General features: G+C 45.4%; 2 protein-coding genes across 2 annotated transcripts; one reads left to right on the top strand and one right to left on the bottom strand.

Moving 5' to 3' along the window:
- Window positions 1–13,337: 13,337 nt before the first annotated feature.
- MYCFIDRAFT_71480 (uncharacterized protein) lies at window positions 13,338–14,181 on the top strand (the record flags this gene model as incomplete). The annotated part of the gene is made up of 4 exons (XM_007922136.1): window positions 13,338–13,467; window positions 13,518–13,657; window positions 13,719–13,823; window positions 13,879–14,181. 4 exons carry the CDS (start codon window positions 13,338–13,340, stop codon window positions 14,011–14,013), a joined length of 510 nt encoding a protein of 169 aa, XP_007920327.1. The 3' UTR covers window positions 14,014–14,181.
- Window positions 14,182–14,290: 109 nt separating this feature from the next.
- MYCFIDRAFT_86313 (uncharacterized protein) lies at window positions 14,291–17,331 on the bottom strand (the record flags this gene model as incomplete). Its single annotated transcript, XM_007922483.1, has 6 exons — window positions 17,005–17,331; window positions 16,569–16,945; window positions 15,238–16,515; window positions 15,110–15,116; window positions 14,736–14,855; window positions 14,291–14,452 (listed from the first exon to the last, which is right to left on the bottom strand). Coding segments are annotated over exons 1-6 (2,235 nt in total), but the record flags the coding sequence as incomplete, so codon positions are not given.
- Between the last annotated feature and the right edge of the window lie 581 nt (window positions 17,332–17,912).

Genomic DNA, 17,912 nt, shown 5'->3' on the forward strand with positions numbered 1-17,912 from the left:
TCTACGGGAGTCCCTAAGATATTACGTTATACGGCTAAGTAGGCGACCTAGGCGTCCTAGGCGACCTAGGCGTACTAGGCGTACTAGGCGTACTAGGCGTACTAGGCGTACTAGGCGACCTAGGCTAACTAGGCGACCTACTTCGCTAGGGGCCCCTACTACTAAGGTAACTTAAATCCGATATTACTTTATAGTATAGCGGCTAGCTTATAGGACTTGTCGGTGCTTTCTAGGTAGCTACTATAATAGTAGCCCCCCCCTCGTTCTACGCGGAGTTCCTATAACGCTAAAGGAGGTCCGTATATAATAGGTGCTAGTGTTCTTATCCTAGTTCGGGTCGGAGACCTTAATCTAAATTCTATTCGTACGCTTCTCGGAGAAAATGTTCCGGGACAGCTCCTTCTATTGTCGTATAGTCGGTATAGTCTCGTAGGAATTCCTCGATTGCTTCGCGGGCGAAGATAATATAGCGTAGAGGTTCCTAGGTCGTATCCTCGTCTAAGTACCCCTCCTATTATACCTCTCCCTATAGCCCGGGAGGGTTAAGATTTCCGAAATTTGTATTACTAAAGCTCTATCCGATAATCGCCCGCACTGTGCCTAAGGTAGATTCCGGCTCGTCTTCGGCCTAATCGGTAGCCTCGGTAGCTTCCGGTATTAGCGGGATGTCTTCGGAATCTGCAATTTCTCCGGCGGTTCTTAGGTTAATAACGTGTTTAACCGGGTAAATATTAAGATTTTCTAGGAGATCTAGTTCGTATACGTATATACCGATTTTCTTTATAATTCGGAAGGGTCCTAGATTTTTCTAGTCGAGCTTTTTCGAAGGTCGGTTAGTTCTAATATATCGTAAGTCGAGGTAGACGTAATCTCCGACCTAGTAATCTAGCGCGGCGCGTCTACGCTAATTAGCGTAGTACTTATACACTTCTTAGATATACCTTATCTCGTCCTAGAGCTCTTAGTAGGTCTAGGCTATTTAAAGAGCGAAGGTATCGGCGTCTCTTTCCGGATCGTTTGCTAGGGGCTCTAGTTCGATCTCTATCGGTTCTATACCGGTTCGAGGGTAAAATCTAGTAGAGGCGTAGAACGGCGTAGTCTAAGTTATAGCCGACTCCTAATTGTTAATAGTAAATTCAATAGAAGGCGTTAATCTTAGCTAGTCGTTTTAGTAGTAATTATAGAAGTACCTAATAATTTGCTCGATCTACGCGTTAGCCCGTTCGGTTTGCCCGTCGGTCTACGGGTAGTAAGCCGTTAAAAGGCGCGCTTAAATTTTTAATCGTTCGTAGAGGCGCTTCTAGAAACGGGCAACGAAATTCGGGCCGCGATTAGATACAATTAATTCAGGTAGGCCTATATCTTTCTATACGTCCCGGTAGAAGACCTAAGCCGTATTCTTTGCGGTTAGGCTACGGGCATTTAATACCTTCTTACGTTTTATAAGGCGGCAAACTACGACTAGCATATTTTAAAACTAGAGGCCGTTAAAGTCGGATCCTTTCGGTAGGCCTATAATAAAATCTATTAAAATGTATTACTATAGTCGTAGAGGGACTTTAAGAGGTTTTAGTAGCCCTTACGGCTTACGCGTGTCTACTTTCGCTCTACGGCATACTACGTAGTTCTTAACGAATCGGTTAATATCCCGGTATAGATTAGGCTAGTAGTACTACTTCCGGAGCTAAGACAACATCTTAGCTCGACCGGGATATACTATTCCGAGAGGGTTATAAGCGGAACGCATAATCTAGTCGCGTAAATCTTCGAAATCCGGGACGTAGAGGGCATTTCTAAATATTATACGGGGTACTCGCGGTAGAGTTCTACGGAGCTCGTACTCTAAGAGAGAAATATTCTTATATAACCGCTCCTCGTTCTATAAAGCTTGAATTAGACCTTTAGTAAAAGCGTCTTCGGCGTATACTATCGTAAGCTGCTATTCGAGCTAGGTAGGTTCGAGGAGGTCCTATACTTCCTCTTCGCTTTCCTAGTCGCTATCTAAGCTTTCTAAACTCGTATCTTCGTCGTCCGAGCTATCGTCGTCTCCGAGAAAGGCGGGAGCGGCTATTAGTATAAAGGATACTACGAGAGGCTCTAGGCCGGTAAAGTCGTCTCCGAGGAGCTCGTATAGTTCCTAGCTAAGGTTGTACTCCTTAAGGATAGACTGTTCTTTACGCTACGGACTTCGATCTAAAGGCGAGTCTCCGTTACGCCTCGTAAGTACGTCGGCCTATAAGTTTGCTTTACCGGGCGTATACTAAATAACGAAGTTAAATCGGGAAAGAAACTTACTCTAGCGTACCTGCCTACGGCTAAGGATTTTGCTCTTAAGAAAGTAGATAAGGTTCTTATAATCCGAGCTAACCTAGATCGGTAACTTAGAACCTTCGAGTTCTAGATACTATTCTTCGAAAGCCTTAACGATTACGAGGAGCTCCTTATCGTAGATGTCGTAATTACATTCCGCGGAGGACATTTTCTTAGAGAGGTAGGCTACGGGTAGCTACGTATCTTCTAGGGTCGTTCGTTAAAAGAGAACGGCGCTAGTTATACCGTCGGAAGTATCGGTTTCTAGGCGCGTTTCTTTATCGAAGTCGAAGTACTATAGGATCGGTACGGTCGTAAAACTTTGCTATAACTAGTCGAAGGCTTCTTAATAGGCCGGTAACTATTTAAATTTAACGTCTTTCTACGTAAGTGCCGTAAGTAGACGGGCGATTCCGCTAAAATTCTATATAAATCTCCGGTAGAAGTTAGCAAAACTAAGGAAGCCCTAGACTTCTTTTACGTTTCGTAGTACTCCCTAGTTTAGAACGGCTTCGATCTTGCCGGGATCTATTCGAATACCTTCTAAAGAGACAATAAGGCCGAGGAATTTTACCTCTTGCTTATAGAATTCGCACTTATCGATGTCGATATATAGTCTAGCTTCTGCGAGTTTCTTAAGTACCTTTTCGATATGTTCGTAGTATTCCGCTTTCGTTTTGCTATAAATTAGGATGTCGTCTATATACGCCGAGACGAAGGCGTCTAGGAATTCTTTAAGCGTATCGTTAATATATAATTAGAACGTACTAGGTCCGTTATAGAGCCCGAACGGCAAGACTAGGTATTTAAAAAGGCTGTAACGGGTTCGGAAGGCTATTAACTATTCGTCTCCCTTAGTAATATAGATTGCATTAAAGGCGGCGATTACGTCGAGCTTAGTAAACTAGCGAGCCTTCGAAAGGCGTTCGAGCGTTTCGTTTATAAGAGGGATTAGGTAGCGGTTCTTTTTCGTTAACGCGTTAAGGCCCTAGTAGTCTACGTAGAAACGGAGACCTCCGCCGGGTTTCCGGGCAAATATAACTAGCGCAGCTGCTTCGGAGGAACTAGGGCGGATAAAGCCCTTTTATAGGTTGTCTTCTAGGTATTTCTTTAGTACGAGGAGCTTATCTCGAGATATCGAGTAGAGAGAGCCGTACGGCGGCGGCTTACCGTCGATTAGCTCGATTTTGTAGTCGATACCTAGCCGGTACGGTAGCAGAATGTCGGCGTTCTTCTTCGAAAACTAGTAGAGTCGGTGCTAATACTCCTTCGGTAGTTTCGTTCTTAGATCTATTAGTTCTTCGTCGAACTTTCGGATAGCCTTCTCGATATCCTATATTATTATAGCGAAGATCTAAGTGCGTTTATCGCGGGTAAGACGCGAGAAGGCAGCCGCGCTAATAGCGAATATAGTACGATCTTAGGGAGTATCGGAGGTAGAACTAGATTCGTTAAAGTAGTGCTTAGCGTAATGCTTACTCGTAAAGGATAGAGATTCGGAGGCCTAGTCGATAACCGGGTTGTGCTTTTTAAGCTAAGGAAGACTAAGAATAACGGGGTAAGTCTTCGGGAGTTTCGTAAGGAAAAACATAACGTGTTCGGTATATAGGCCGATAGTAATAGATAAGTAGCAGATCTAGGTTACCTTGCCGGCGGCCGCGGTCGTACCGTTAAACATTTCTAACTCCCGAGCGTATATAAGGTCTTAGAACGTTAAGCCGAGCTCTCTCGCATAGTCGTAATCTATAAACGAGTAGCCGGTTGCGCCGTTATTAATAAGAGCTATAGTTTTTAATAATTTCTTTTAATTTCCTATTAACGTTTCTACTACGAAAGGCTAGTAGACTAACTCTTTCTCTATAGCCGAGCTAGAGAAAGGGAAGGTAGTAGTAGATACTCTTAGTTTTAGAACGAATAAACCTTATAAGCGACTATATATAAGGTTTAAGCTTTTCCCTAGCTGCTCGGAGTAGCGCTAGCCGGTAAAGGCGTATCTAGAGTCGTAACATTCGCGGTAGCGACTCGCTATATCGTTAGCGTATTTAGCCGGCCGACGAGAGACAGACAGAGGCGAGTAATATATCCTTTTACTCTATAGTAGATATATTCTCCTACTATACGGCGACGCTACTTCTCTTCTTCCGAAAGCTTACTATTTACTAGGAGCGCGCGTAGACGGGCGCCGAGCGAGGTAGCGCTTAAATCTATCGGATCGGCGGTAGGCTAAGCGCCTAGCGGTATTAGGGCTATAGCCGGAGCTAGTACTAAAGCCGGCGTCTAAGCTATCTATAACTTCGACGGTAGCGTAGCGAACGGCGACGTAAAGCGACTAGTATTCGTACGGGCGCCTCCGCGGTTAGCGATAATTTTCGCGAAGTTTCGAGTCGTATTATCGATACGCGTAAGTAAGGCGTATAGTTCGGTAATGTTTAGATTCTCCGTATCCTTATCGCGGACTTATAGCATTATTTCTTCGCTAAGGCCACGTACTAAGATCTACTTAGCGACGTCCGGGGGGTATTCGGCGTACCTAATCTCGTATTAGAAGGCGGTATAGTATTCTTAGTAGGTCTTGTTTGCTTGCTTAAGTTTGTCTAAGTTTAGACGCGTAGTTTGCTTACGGTCGGGGTCGCCGAAACTAGCGTCGAGGGCCTTCTAGATAGTAGCCGTTATAGTTGTTTCTATATTTTCTAAGAGGCTACGGCAGGAATCGAGGGCGGAGCTACCGAGTAGAGAAAACATAAATCCGGTCTTTAAGGCTTTAGTCGGATAGTAGTCGGCGTTAGCGAGAAAGCGGATCTTAACCTATATCTTAAATTCTTTATATACTTTACGCTTACCGGTAAAGCGTTCGGGGTCGCTTAGCTTCTTACTCTTGTTCGAAGTAGGTATAAATAGGTAAGAGACAGGTACCGCGGCGCCTAGGCGAGTAGAGGCGAGCTACGACTAGAGGCAGCCTACCTCGTCTTTTTTTTCCGCGATAGAAGCATTCGCGTCGCTAAGAGCCGTACTAAGGCTAGTACGGGAAACCGAGAGGAAACGAGTAGCATCTTTATAAGCCTTAAGCAGGTTAACGAGTAGTTCTAGGTCGGTAGCGTAGGCGTAGTCTAGCTATTCGCGCGTAGCGGGGATTTTATTCTATACTAAGCTTAAAAAATCGGGTACTTCGTTAGGTCTTGTGTTTTAAATCTATTCGTCGGGCGTGTCTATCTTAATAGAGGCGTTTTTTAAGGCAGTTCGTAATATAAGGGTTAGTAGCTAAGTAGTAAGAATATATACGAAACTTTAAACTAAACTAAAAGGAGTACTAAATTAATATAGCTACTATCTATATAAGACGAACTACGAAGAAAAGAAGAAGGGTGCCTTAGAGGGAGAGCCCCTTCCTTTATTAGGGCTAAAGAGGCTATACGTGATTAGCATGTGACTAGGCCGAGTGAAGCTAGGGTCTTAATGCCTTAGGTAGGGCTTAGTGCTTAGCGTTAGGCCAACTCTCCTGCCTTCCTCCCTCTCCTCCTAGATCTCTATCGAATACTAAACTGATTCACTACCACCCTATCTACCTACTAACATAACCCTTCTCACATAGTATTCGATCCACCCTTTAAGGGCAGCAGCTAGATAGTCCTTATTTCAAGCTTTTAGTAGTATAGCTACGAAAACCATCGATTTAACTATATTGCGCCCGAAGAACGGGACCTATACGTACCATTCTATCGAAACAACCGTACTAATTATTAAGCAAGGCCTTCTATACAGCCCATTACACTAAGTTAAGCACACTAGACCGATATTCACTAATTCCGCTACATCCGCATCTTAGGGGCTAATAATACATTATTAGTGTCACCCCCTATTACAATAGCCGGCTTATTACGAAGCAACAACAACCGTGCTGCCGCTAGCAGCGCTAGCAATAACAATGCTAGTAGCACAGCACCTACTAAAGTGCCTGCTAAAGCACCTGCTAAGGTGCCTGCTAAAGAGCCTGCTGCTAGGCCTGCCGAAGAACCTGTAGTTCTAGGTAACGACCTAGAATTGCCTGTCGACGATATTCTCAACAATATTGTTAACCGTCGATATAGCTAACCAGCCTTTAGCCCCCAACCAGTAGGGAGACTCTAAGAAGCTACCCAAAACAGGCTTACTGCCCTACGTTAAGAACAACAGCTAAAGGATAATCTCCTCGAGATTCGCCGCCTATAGGAAGCCCTGACAACCACTACTAGACTAGAACTAGTAGCAGTACCTTCCATTCAAAAGAAGGATGCTAAGCTTAAAGACTGTACCGTATTTGATAGCTCTAGCCGCAAGCAGTATAATAATTATATACGTAATTGTAAATTGAACTAGCGGAATGCACTAAGGGCCCTACTAGACGACTATTCGCTAGTCGTCTATGCTATGCAATACATTAATAGAGACCCAAAACGTACCTAGGATAACCATTTCGACTCCCTTACTAATCAGACCGCTGTTTAGTAGCAAGACTATAAGACTATTATGCTAGACACCCTTAGAAATCCTATACTAAGGCAACAACACGCTTAGGACTAATACCTTCGAGCTAAACAAAAGACTAATTAATCGGCTCGCTTATTTGAGGCCTATTTAAAGACCCTTAAGGACGATTTGCTAGCTAAGACCGACTCTATCTAGATTTCCGAAATACGCCCTAAATTGCGATAGGAATTAGTCCTTAAATTGGACCGCCGTCGTGTGTTCGAACAGGCCAACCTAACACGCATTCAATTCATAGTCGAAGTAGAAACAGCCGAACGGGCTGTTTAGCTCTAATAACGACTAGAATCGAGGATCCGACTAGCTAGTACTAATCGCGGCAGTCGTAGTAGCCGCGGAGGAAACTAAGGTTCCTACTATAACAACAATGCTAACAATAGGAACAGTAATAATAACCGTGGAAGAGGCCGTAGCCGCCGGCTATATAGAGGAGGCCGCGACAGGGGCCGTAGAAGGGGCTCGTATCCTTATAACGCTAACCGCTTAACTAACAACAACAGCTACGGCAGTCTACTAACTAGATTGAAGTGCTTCAATTGCGACAGCACTAGCTATCTGCTAGGCTAATACGACAAACCTAGGGATTAGGCCCGAGTCGACCGTGCTGCCGCTAAGTACCGAAAGTACCTTTTAGCAGCCAACGCTACCCCTATAGGCCAACCTTCGAAAAAAGAGTAAGCGCCGTACTAACTGTTAGCCTCGTGCGGCGTAAAACTATCGACATTGTGCTAGCTATTATACATACCTGTCTCGTATCGGACACGCATAGAACTAACTATAAGACTAAGGTTATACTAGATCTAGGAAATTCAGTTAGTGCCCTTATCAGCCATCGCCTAGCTAAGCAATTAGACCTTCGATAACTGCCTAGGACTAACCTGCTAACCCTTGCCTAGTTTAATAACGCTCGGCACTTAACCTACGGAGCCTACTATGTCTATATAGCCCTAAGAGACGACCTCGGCAATAAGCGCCTGCTGAACTTTACTGCCTACGCAGTAGACATAGACAGCCTCCTATCTAAGATTGTTATTAGTAACCCTGTTCTTAAGTACTATACTATAGTTATAGACTTAGGCAGTCAACAATAGCGATTTAGAATCGCTAGGAAAGAGGACATTGAATACATTAATGTTAGCGAGTGCCCTAATAATATTAGGGTCCTATTTATTAGCAACCTAACCCTAGCTAATCCGACGGCCGACCTGCTCGGTAGTAATAACGATAAACTAGTGCCCCCTAATAGCATAGATCCTAAACAACTTAGGCGTATACTAGAACCTATTCGAGAGACCTATATTAATGTGTTTAAACACTACCTAGCATCGACATTGCCTATATTCAAAGAGACGGATTATAAGATTAATATTATAGAGGGCAAGGAGGTTCCTTTTAGACTACTCTACAACCTTAGTAAGCGCGAGCTTACTATATTGCGTAAGTACCTAGAAGAAAACCTAGCTAATAGTCGTATTCGGTATAGTAACAGCCCTGCTAGTGCACCTATCCTGTTCGTACTAAAGAAGGATAGTAGCCTACGCCTATATATCGACTATCGTAGGCTCAATGCTGTTACTATTAAAGACCGCTGTCCACTTCCGCTTATTAATAAGACCCTCGACCGCCTTTCTAGTGCCTACTACTACACTATACTAGACATTAAGGATGCATACTATCGCATTCGTATTCGCAAGGGCGATAAATGGAAGATAGCCTTTCGTACTCGCTATAGCTATTTTAAGTACTTAGTTATGCTATTTAGGCTAGCTAATGCCCCTGCTACATTCTAGTCCTATATTAATCGGGCCCTGTTAGGCCTATTAGATCACCTCTATGTAGTTTACCTAGATAACATCCTAGTTTATATACACTCTCCTAACATTGCGGAACACTAGGCTGCAGTCCGTAAGGTACTCGATCGCCTAAGGGCCTATAGCTTGTATTGCAAGCCTTCTAAATGCACCTTTGCTGCTAAAGAGGTATTATTCCTCGGCTTCCTCGTGTTAACTAAGGGTATTAAGGCTAATCCTAATCGGATTAAAACTATTACTAAATAGCCTGTTCCTACGTCAATTAAGGAGCTATAGTCGTTCCTCGGTTTTGCTAACTTCTATCGCCGATTTATTAAGGGCTATTTACGGCATGTAATGCCCCTAACTGAGCTTACTAAAACTAAGGCTAACCCGACTAGAGAGTTTAAATAGACTAACAAGGCGCGAGCCGCTTTTAACGGTTTGAAGCAGCGCTTTACTAAAGTCCCCTTGTTATACCATTTCGTACTAAGTAAACAGATCCGCATTAAGACTAACGCTTTACAGTTTGCTGTATTAGCTATTATGTTACAATAGGCTAATAACAATTACTAGTACCCGATTGCCTTCTTCTCGAGGAAGATAATTAATGCTAAGCGTCGCTACGAGACCTACGAGCAAGAGCTCTTAGCTATTATTGAGGCCTTTAAGCATTAGAGGCATTACCTCGATAGGGCCTAATATACGATACAGGTCTATATAGACTATAACAACCTCCGTAGCATCACTAAGGTTACTAGAGTTATAGGTCGACAGGCTAGATAGGCCGTCTACCTCGCTAGGTTTGATTTTAATATATTATATCGGCTAGGCGTAAGTAACCCTACTAATAGCCTATCGAGGCGACCTAATTACAACAGCGGGACTTAGCAATCCATCAATTCATTGTTTCCAACCCTATAGTATAAGATTGCTATAGCCCGTGTTGTTAATAAGCAAGCGCAGGATAAGCGGCTTACCGGACTCCGCGACGGCTTGAAGCATGTTAATGCTCTTGCTATATTAATAGTGCGTATTAAGGCAAAGGCTAAGGATATAGATAGGAGAAGTTATAATAACTCCCTAGTCGATATCGCTATATATAGTAACAGCGATCAAAGCACTAATGCAGTTAATCCGGCTGCTAGTGCTACTAGATGCATATAGTACGTACTACGCAAGATAGCGAGAGTGCTATTAAGCGAACTTATAGAAGGGGATAGACGAGCGTTTATAGATAAGCTGTTACATGCTTAGCAAAGGGACGCTTTTGCTGCTGCTCGTATAGATTAGCTTAGAAGTGGCCGTAAGACTAGATCTAGCAAGAATTGGTCGATCGATGCTAATAGCTATTTGCGCTATAAGGGCAGGCTCTATGTCCCTACCGAGCATTCGATCCGACAAGAGCTTCTCAAGCGACACTATAATAGTAAGCTTGCCGGTTACTATAGTATAGAGAGGTCGCACGAGTTACTATCGCGCATATACTACTAGCCAAATAGTAAGCGGGATATAAAGGACTACGTAAACACGTGTGCCGTATATTAACGAGTTAAAGCACTAAAGCACTTACTATTTAGCGAGTTGTCTTCACTCCCTGTTCTAAAGAAGCCATTTGCTAAGCTTATAATAGATTTCATTATAGGTCTCCCGCCTACTAAGCGTAGGGGCAGCAAGGATGTGTATAATGCTATCCTAGTTGTCGTAGATCGGTTCACTAAGGGCGCTCGTTATATTCCTGCCCGAAAGGATTAGACGGCTATTAACCTAGCTAAGTCGCTATAGAGCAACATCTTCTGTAGCTATTAGGGAACCCCTAAGGGGATAGTCTCCGATCGAGGCCCGATATTTACATCTTACTATTAGAGTGAGATTTGCCTATAGCTAAGACTTAAGCATCGCCTGTCTATAGCATTCTATCTATAAATAGATGGTTAGACCGAAAGGTAGAATGCTACGCTATAGTAGTACCTACGCAGCTATATCAATAAGAACCCTAATAACTAAGTCAACCTCCTACAACTAGCCGAATTCGTATACAACAACAGTGTCCACTTATCTACTAAGGTGTTACCTTACTTCGCTATAATAGGAAGCAACCCTACGCTGCTATAAGACCCCCTATCGCTCGAGGCCGAGCGCAAGGAAAGGGAAGCGTGTTAAGTACTAACACCTAAGACACTAGCGGCTATTAAGAGGGTTTAAAAGATGCGAGAGATTCACGCTAAGATAGCTAACAAACTAGCGAAGGCCTAGGCCTATTAGAAGGCCTATTACGACAAACACTATATACCGATAACCTTTAAGCAAGGCGACATAGTTATGCTAAGCACTAAGAACCTCCGCATCCGTAAGCACCTATCCCCTAATAGCAAAACAAGGCCTAAGCTCGCACTAAGATACATTAGTCCATTCTGCATTCGAGAAGTTAAGGGCTCCTCCGTATAGGCCTACTAGTTATAGCTCCTACTACACTACACTATCTATAACACCTTCTATATCTCCCTTCTTAAACTATACCACCACCGCGGAGACTCTAATAAAGAAGCCCCTACTAAACATAAAGACATACTGGCGGATAGTAAGGAACTGTAGTCTGTAGAACGTATTCTAAAGCACATAGCCCTCGTAATAATAAGAACAACCCTCGGAAGCGGACATAGCTAGGTCTTTTAAGAGTAGACGCAAAGAACTCGGTACGATATTACGTAGAGCGGAGGCAGGGCTATAATACCTCGTACGTCTACCTATTATAGTAGGGAAGACGCGCTCGTATTGTAATTAGTCGAAGGCCCTTAATTCTTGTAGATACATATTACTTTATAGTTTATTGTATATAGGGATAGCGCAGTTAGAGTTGGACATTGTATTAGAAGGTGAGGTTTAATATAGTTACATAATTAGGTAGTTAAGTGTTTAATTTAGCGCGGACTAAGCGGCTTATTAGACCTGCTAAGTTAGTAGCAATAGGGGTTAAGACTAGAACAAAGACCGGCTACGAGGGCGCGGCCTTTGGAAGGGAAGCGTATATTAGGGCTAAAGAGGCTATACGTGATTAGCATATAACTAGGCCGAGTAAAGCTAGGGTCTTGATGCCTTAGGCAGGGCTTGGTGCTTAGCGTTAGGCTAACTCTCCTGCCTTCCTCCCTCTCCTCCTAGATCTCTATCGAATACTAAACTAATTTACTACTACCCTATCTACCTGCTAACATAACCCTTCTTACATCCTTAGTATTCTGCCCTATAGCCGTCTAGCGCGTCCGACGCGTAAGCGTAAGCACGTATATCCTACTTATCCGCTGTCTCGTAGCGCCTTTATCTTCTAGCTAACTAGCGTAGCGCGCGTATACGAACTCGTTTAACCGCTCTTAAGCAAATATGTTTCTCCTAGCTCTTCCCTATCTTCCGGTTCCTTCCTACTACTCGGATCTGTCCTACGACTCTATATATCTCGCTTACTATCGTCCGTATATACGTACGCGTAGTTTAGTATAGTCCCGTCGTTCGTATATTAATATATAACGTATTATTCTACTATATACGGCCTCCGCGGGAGTCCCTAAGATATTACGTTATACGGCTAAGTAGGCGACTTAGGCGTCCTAGGCGACTTAGGCGTACTAGGCGTACTAGGCGTACTAGGCGTACTAGGCGTACTAGGCGACCTAGGCTAACTAGGCGACCTACTTCGCTAGGGGCCCCTACTACTAAGGCAACTCAAATCCGACATTACTTTATAGTATAGCGGCTAGCTTATAGGACTTGTCGGTACTTTCTAGGCAGCTACTATAATAATATCTTAATAAATATTAATTCGATTTCTATAAAAATTACACCGTTAGAACTGCGCGGGTCGGTTCTATTAAACGTGAAATTTTTATAGAAATCGACTACCTTTGAATTTAGTATTAGTAGGTATTAGCTAGTATTAGCTCTAACTTCGGCGGTTAATATCTTAATAAATATTAATCCGATTTCTATAAAAATTATACCGTTAGAACCGCGCGGGTCGGTTCTATTAAACGTGAAATTTTTATAGAAATCGAGCTATTAGCTCCTACTTTATAAGTATATAGAGAGTATTAGTTTCTATTCTATATATATCGGCTAGTTAGTCTAGTAGTATAATTCTTAACTATTAATAATTCTATTTCTCCCGGCTATACTACTTAATATAGTCCCCGCTATATAAAGGTATATATCTTAAAGGAGTTATAAGATCGATAGGGGTTAAGAGGTCGTAGGTTCGAGTTCTATACTAGCTATTTTTTTTATTTATATATAATTAATAGGAAATATACTTGTCGTAGGTTCGAGTCCTATACTAGTCCTATACTAGCTATTTTTTTTATTTATACGCAATTAATAGGAAATGTACTTAAATCTTGAATTAAATATTACTACTATTAAGCTAATACCCTAGCTAATAAGCTAAGAAATCCGGGGTAAGTTAAATTCCCCTTTAATCTTTGTTTCGATTGACGTTCTACGCTGAAATCCGGGGTAAGTCAAATTTCCCTTCAATCTTTGATTGCATATTACTTCTGCGAAATTTCTCAGCCAATCATTTCGGTCTTGGCGGACAACTTGGATTTTCGCGGGCGGTGGCCGCGGTGTCTAGATTGGCAGCTGCGCTGCCAATGACGCATGCTTCGGCGCAGAATGCGGCCCAGTCTGATTTCAACGCACGAAACAGCTTCTCCCTCTCCTTCCAACATGGCAGATAATAATCTCAAATCAAAGCCAGGCCATGCTCGACATGATACCGCCTTGATCCACGGACTGTCCTCAAGTGACGTTCAGAAATTGTCAGAATCATGCGTTGATGCAAAGTCCAAGGCGTACTGTGAGCGACGTGGCAATCCGATGATGATCCGTACTGATGAGCATCTCCAGGCCCGTACTCCCACTTTCGAGTTGGCTGTGCCGTCCTGTTGGCGAACGGAGATGTCATCCAAGGTGCCAACGTAGAGAATGCATCGTATCCAGTTGGCACATGTGCCGAACGTGTTGCCCTGGGCACTGCCGTGGTACAGGTAAGCTATGTCGAACTGGACTATGCCAGAGCTCTTCAGTAGTGACGGACATGTCCATCAGGGTGCGCAAAAGGGCGATTTTCGAGCATTAGCCGTTTCCAGCGACATTAGCCCGCCTGCGAGTCCATGTGGCATGTGCAGGCAATTCATCAGGGAGTTCTGCGAGGTATGTGAAATGCAGGCGATCAGGCATGACATGACTGACGGCGCCTCCTTGCTAGCCCAATACTCCTATATTGATGTATGACAAAGACGGCAAGTCCGTCGTCATGACTCTCGAGCAATTATTGCCAATGTCTTTTGGTCCCGAGAAGCTACTGCCGCCAGAGCAACTGCAGAATGGGTTGGTGCAATAGTGGGGGACGTGAATGACAACATCATTAGCCGTAGACTTCCCTGGGCAGAGCAGATCAGAATGCCTGGGTCGCGGACAGAAGTACAGACCATTCAGTGGTATGATATGCACTCCTCAGACTCGAGCTCGTTCGTTCAGGCCGAGATCGGCAAGCGCTGTTGACGGAGTTCGGTTGATGTCATCTCTCACACATGTTTCTGTCCCTTTGTTGCCATCTACTCGAGCTTGCTCACATTCTGGATACCTTAACCCCAAGACGTCCTCAAGATGCGACATACCATCAACAGGAGTTTGAGAAGCGCCGCGGGCGCGGGCGCGGGCGCGGCGCGAGAAGCCACGCGCATTGGACATCCAGGCACACCTTTCGTTTGCGCAAACTGTAGAACGGCAGCCTTACGAAGCACCAGAACGCGAGCACCGCCACCCTTCGACATTCCCGCCTGGCGCGCATTCTCTACAACCTCTTTCAGGCGGCAAGATGAGGCATCCCAAGTTCCCCAAAGTCACTACGACTTCTTCCCGCAGACCTTTCCGCAAGGTCCACCTCCCAAAACCTCTTTCTCGCCCGATTTGAAACAGCTGCGAAGAGAATTCCTCCAGCTGCAAGCCAAAGCGCATCCGGATCTCGCCCCACAAGACCAGAAGAGGCGCGCAGAGGCTTTGAGCATGCGCATCAACGAGGCTTACAAAACTTTACAAAGCCCACTTCGGAGAGCGCAATACCTCCTGTCGCAACAGGGCATAGATGTGGAGGACGAGACAGCGAAGTTGGATGATAATAGTTTGCTCATGGAAGTCATGGAAGCAAGAGAAGCCGTGGAAGAGGTTGAGGATGAGGAGCAGCTGGTTGATATCAGAGCTGAGAATAATGGGAGGATAGAAGACAGTGTTCGCGTCTTGGAGGATGCATTTCGAGATAATGATTTCGAGAAGGCTGCGAATGAGGCTATCAAGCTGAGGTATTGGGTCAATATTGAAGAGAGTATACAGGGTTGGGAGAAAGGGAAAGGTGGTGGCATTTTGCATCACTGAGGGCATCGACTCTTGACTCTTACGAGTTAGTCGAAGCTGGCTGCAATGTCGTGCCGCTAACTTACGGAAGAGCTTCGAGAGATTTCCAGTTTCAAGGTGTTTGCGAGAATGCGACAGCCTTACACGTTCGGCATCGACATACTCGCCGTTCTACTTATTGTCGGCTGCCTCCCCCGCCGCCTCATAGAGGCACCTTGGGCACTGGCAATCACCTCCCAAAGCACCACGCGCCCACTCCCTCCGTTCCTTGACAGGAAGATCGATGTCGCAGTAGTGGTTGAGCACCTCTTCATCCTTTTTGATACCGGCCTGAGCTTTCACTTGTCGTCCATCACGGCCTCTCCATGCCACTCTCTCGGTCTTGGCCCAAAACTTCATCGCGCCGCCCCATTCCCAACTCACATTTGGGTCGCAGCTGTGGTTTGCGAGACACCACATAGGATGTACAGCAGAGACTTCTGGGCCTCGTATGGCTCGACCTCCCAGTCCAGAGAGACGAGCCGATGCGGTGCCGCGAAACTTTGCATAAAGCGTGTTGAAGACCCAGACATCATATTGTGGATTCGCGAATATATCCACATCCATCTTCTCCAGCATATGGAACGGTAGACGTATGTTGTACTCGAAACTGAAAGGCAGCATCCGTGCCGAGAGGCAGGAGTCGGGAGATTTAAGATCTCGATAGCTTGGCAGATGGGCAGCAGGTGTTGGTGTGAAATCGCCCCAGATGTACTTGACGTCCAGTATCTCAAGCGGGTGCCATTCCTGGGTTTCAGCCATAGCCAATGCTCGTAGCAGAAGTAGCGAATATAGGGCATCTGCTGCCTCCGCAGGCTCAACGTCTTTGGAAATCGCATCGACGTCCTTGCCACAGAGCGCAGGGTGGTAAGAGTCCCGAGCATTTTCGAAGCACCAGTCGCTGCAGAATACGACATCGCACTCAGCGCAGACCACTGCCTCGGCCCACTCTTTGCTGCCTACTTCAGGAAGATCCGCACTGCATGCATCGCACAATGCATCCTGAAGCTTGTTATTCGCGGTCAAAAGCGATTTTTCATCGAGAATGACCTCGCCCGGTGCGATATCTGCCTTCGCGAAGACTCCAAGTTGCGTGACGGGTGACGCAGTATCTCCGGTGAGTGGGGGCAAATCAACTGCTCGCACTTCAAGCTTGCCAGAAACGTCGTTCATGAGCATGTTGATGTGTTCAAGCTCGGCAATTCGGTCAGGCTCACGATCGTTCCAAGGATATATTTCTCTTCGCACGAGACCGCCATCAGGTAGATCGTTGGGACGAGGCAAGGGCTCGGCAGTGGCAGTTTTCCTGAGCTTGGCGACCTCGGAGTATAGATCATGTTTAACCTCCAAAAGTTGTGGGTCTTCTGAATACAAAGTCAGGCCTTGCTGAATGTATGCATAAGTAGTTCGCAAGCAGTTGCAGAGCAGAAGACTGCGTGTCAGAAGTCGGTACCTGTTGACTGTCAGCTAATCGGGGAGTGCCTGACACGGATCTTTCAAACTAACATGATGAGACGGTAGTGAGTCTTGAGCCAGAGCGCAATCTCGACATCCAGAGCAGGGTCTAAGTCTGCATCTGAAGCATTCTGTAGCCCAGCGTCCATAGCATTACGAATGATCTTGATTCGTTCCTCAAGCGCCTGTCCTTGGATGGTAAATTTTAGCGAACCTGACGCCTCTTCATGATACTCCTCCGAATCATCATCCAATGCATCCGCGAGGAGAAGAGCCTTGTACGCGGATCCTGCCGCTAAATCGGGATATCCAAGGTCGAGATATTGAATTGCAATGAAGAGATACAGGGGAAGAGAGTAGGGATCTTGCGCAACATAAACAAGAGCCTCTTCCAGTCTCTCGAGACGGTTTGCTTTTGATACATTCTTCTGAGTTCAGAGATCAGCCTACCTGTCTTCGCTTGTCCTACAAGCATGTTCTGACGCACCTCTGGATAATTTTTGCTGGATCTGAGAGCCAAGATTCCGTCTACGACTTCCTTACGGAGGGGAGGCAGTGAAGGTGTGCGCTGGCTTTGCGGCAACGCCGCATTTGGAGATGGAAGCTTTGCGGCACCGAGATCTTGTGAATTCTTTTCAGCAGCTGTGTCTCGTTGCACGGAATCGCGAGACTTGGTTTTTTGCGACTCCGCGGCGAAGATCTTGTATGAGGCCAAAGTCTGGTTCAAGCGGTTCAAAGCTGTATCGACATTAGCGATAGAAGCTCTGTATTCCTCCATGATTGGCACCCTTATGCCACTGGCCTGTAACGTGATCCACCGCTTGCTTGTATCTGCCAAAAAAAATTCGATGTGAAGTCAGGACTTGGCAGTAGTCTCAGTGCACAGACCACTTAATCTATGCAGTCGCCCTCGAAGGGGAATGGCGATGGTTTGGCAGTCTATGCCCTGAGACTGACTAACTCGTGCGATCTGTCACCGAAAGACCCTCGAACTTTCTTTCGCTCTCGACACCAGCCTCGCCAAGACTTTCGATGACTGTGATGTGTTCTTCGATGCACTAAGCAAGAGCCGCGTTGCTAGAGCCACAACATGAAGCCATCCATGGATCGTATTGACCCAGAGCTCGGCAATTGATCGCGTAGAACTATTCGGCCGAGTGCCTTCCGCTCCATATTGCTTCGTCAACCCAGGCAAGATTCGGATGTCCAATGTTATCCTACCGCGAGCACTTTCTTCCCCGTCTCATGCTCGACATGACTCGATCGAATGTCACAGGATGATGACCGCGGAGCTCGATGCGCTGTATACGGCACGGCTATACCGGAAGCTCGCGACAGATGCCAGTCCTCGTCAGCAGGAGGAGCTAGGGGCCTGTCGTGTCCATAATCCAATCC

Source organism: Pseudocercospora fijiensis, assembly GCF_000340215.1.
Source record: "Pseudocercospora fijiensis CIRAD86 unplaced genomic scaffold MYCFIscaffold_1, whole genome shotgun sequence".
NCBI classification, from domain to species: Eukaryota; Fungi; Ascomycota; class Dothideomycetes; order Mycosphaerellales; family Mycosphaerellaceae; genus Pseudocercospora; species Pseudocercospora fijiensis.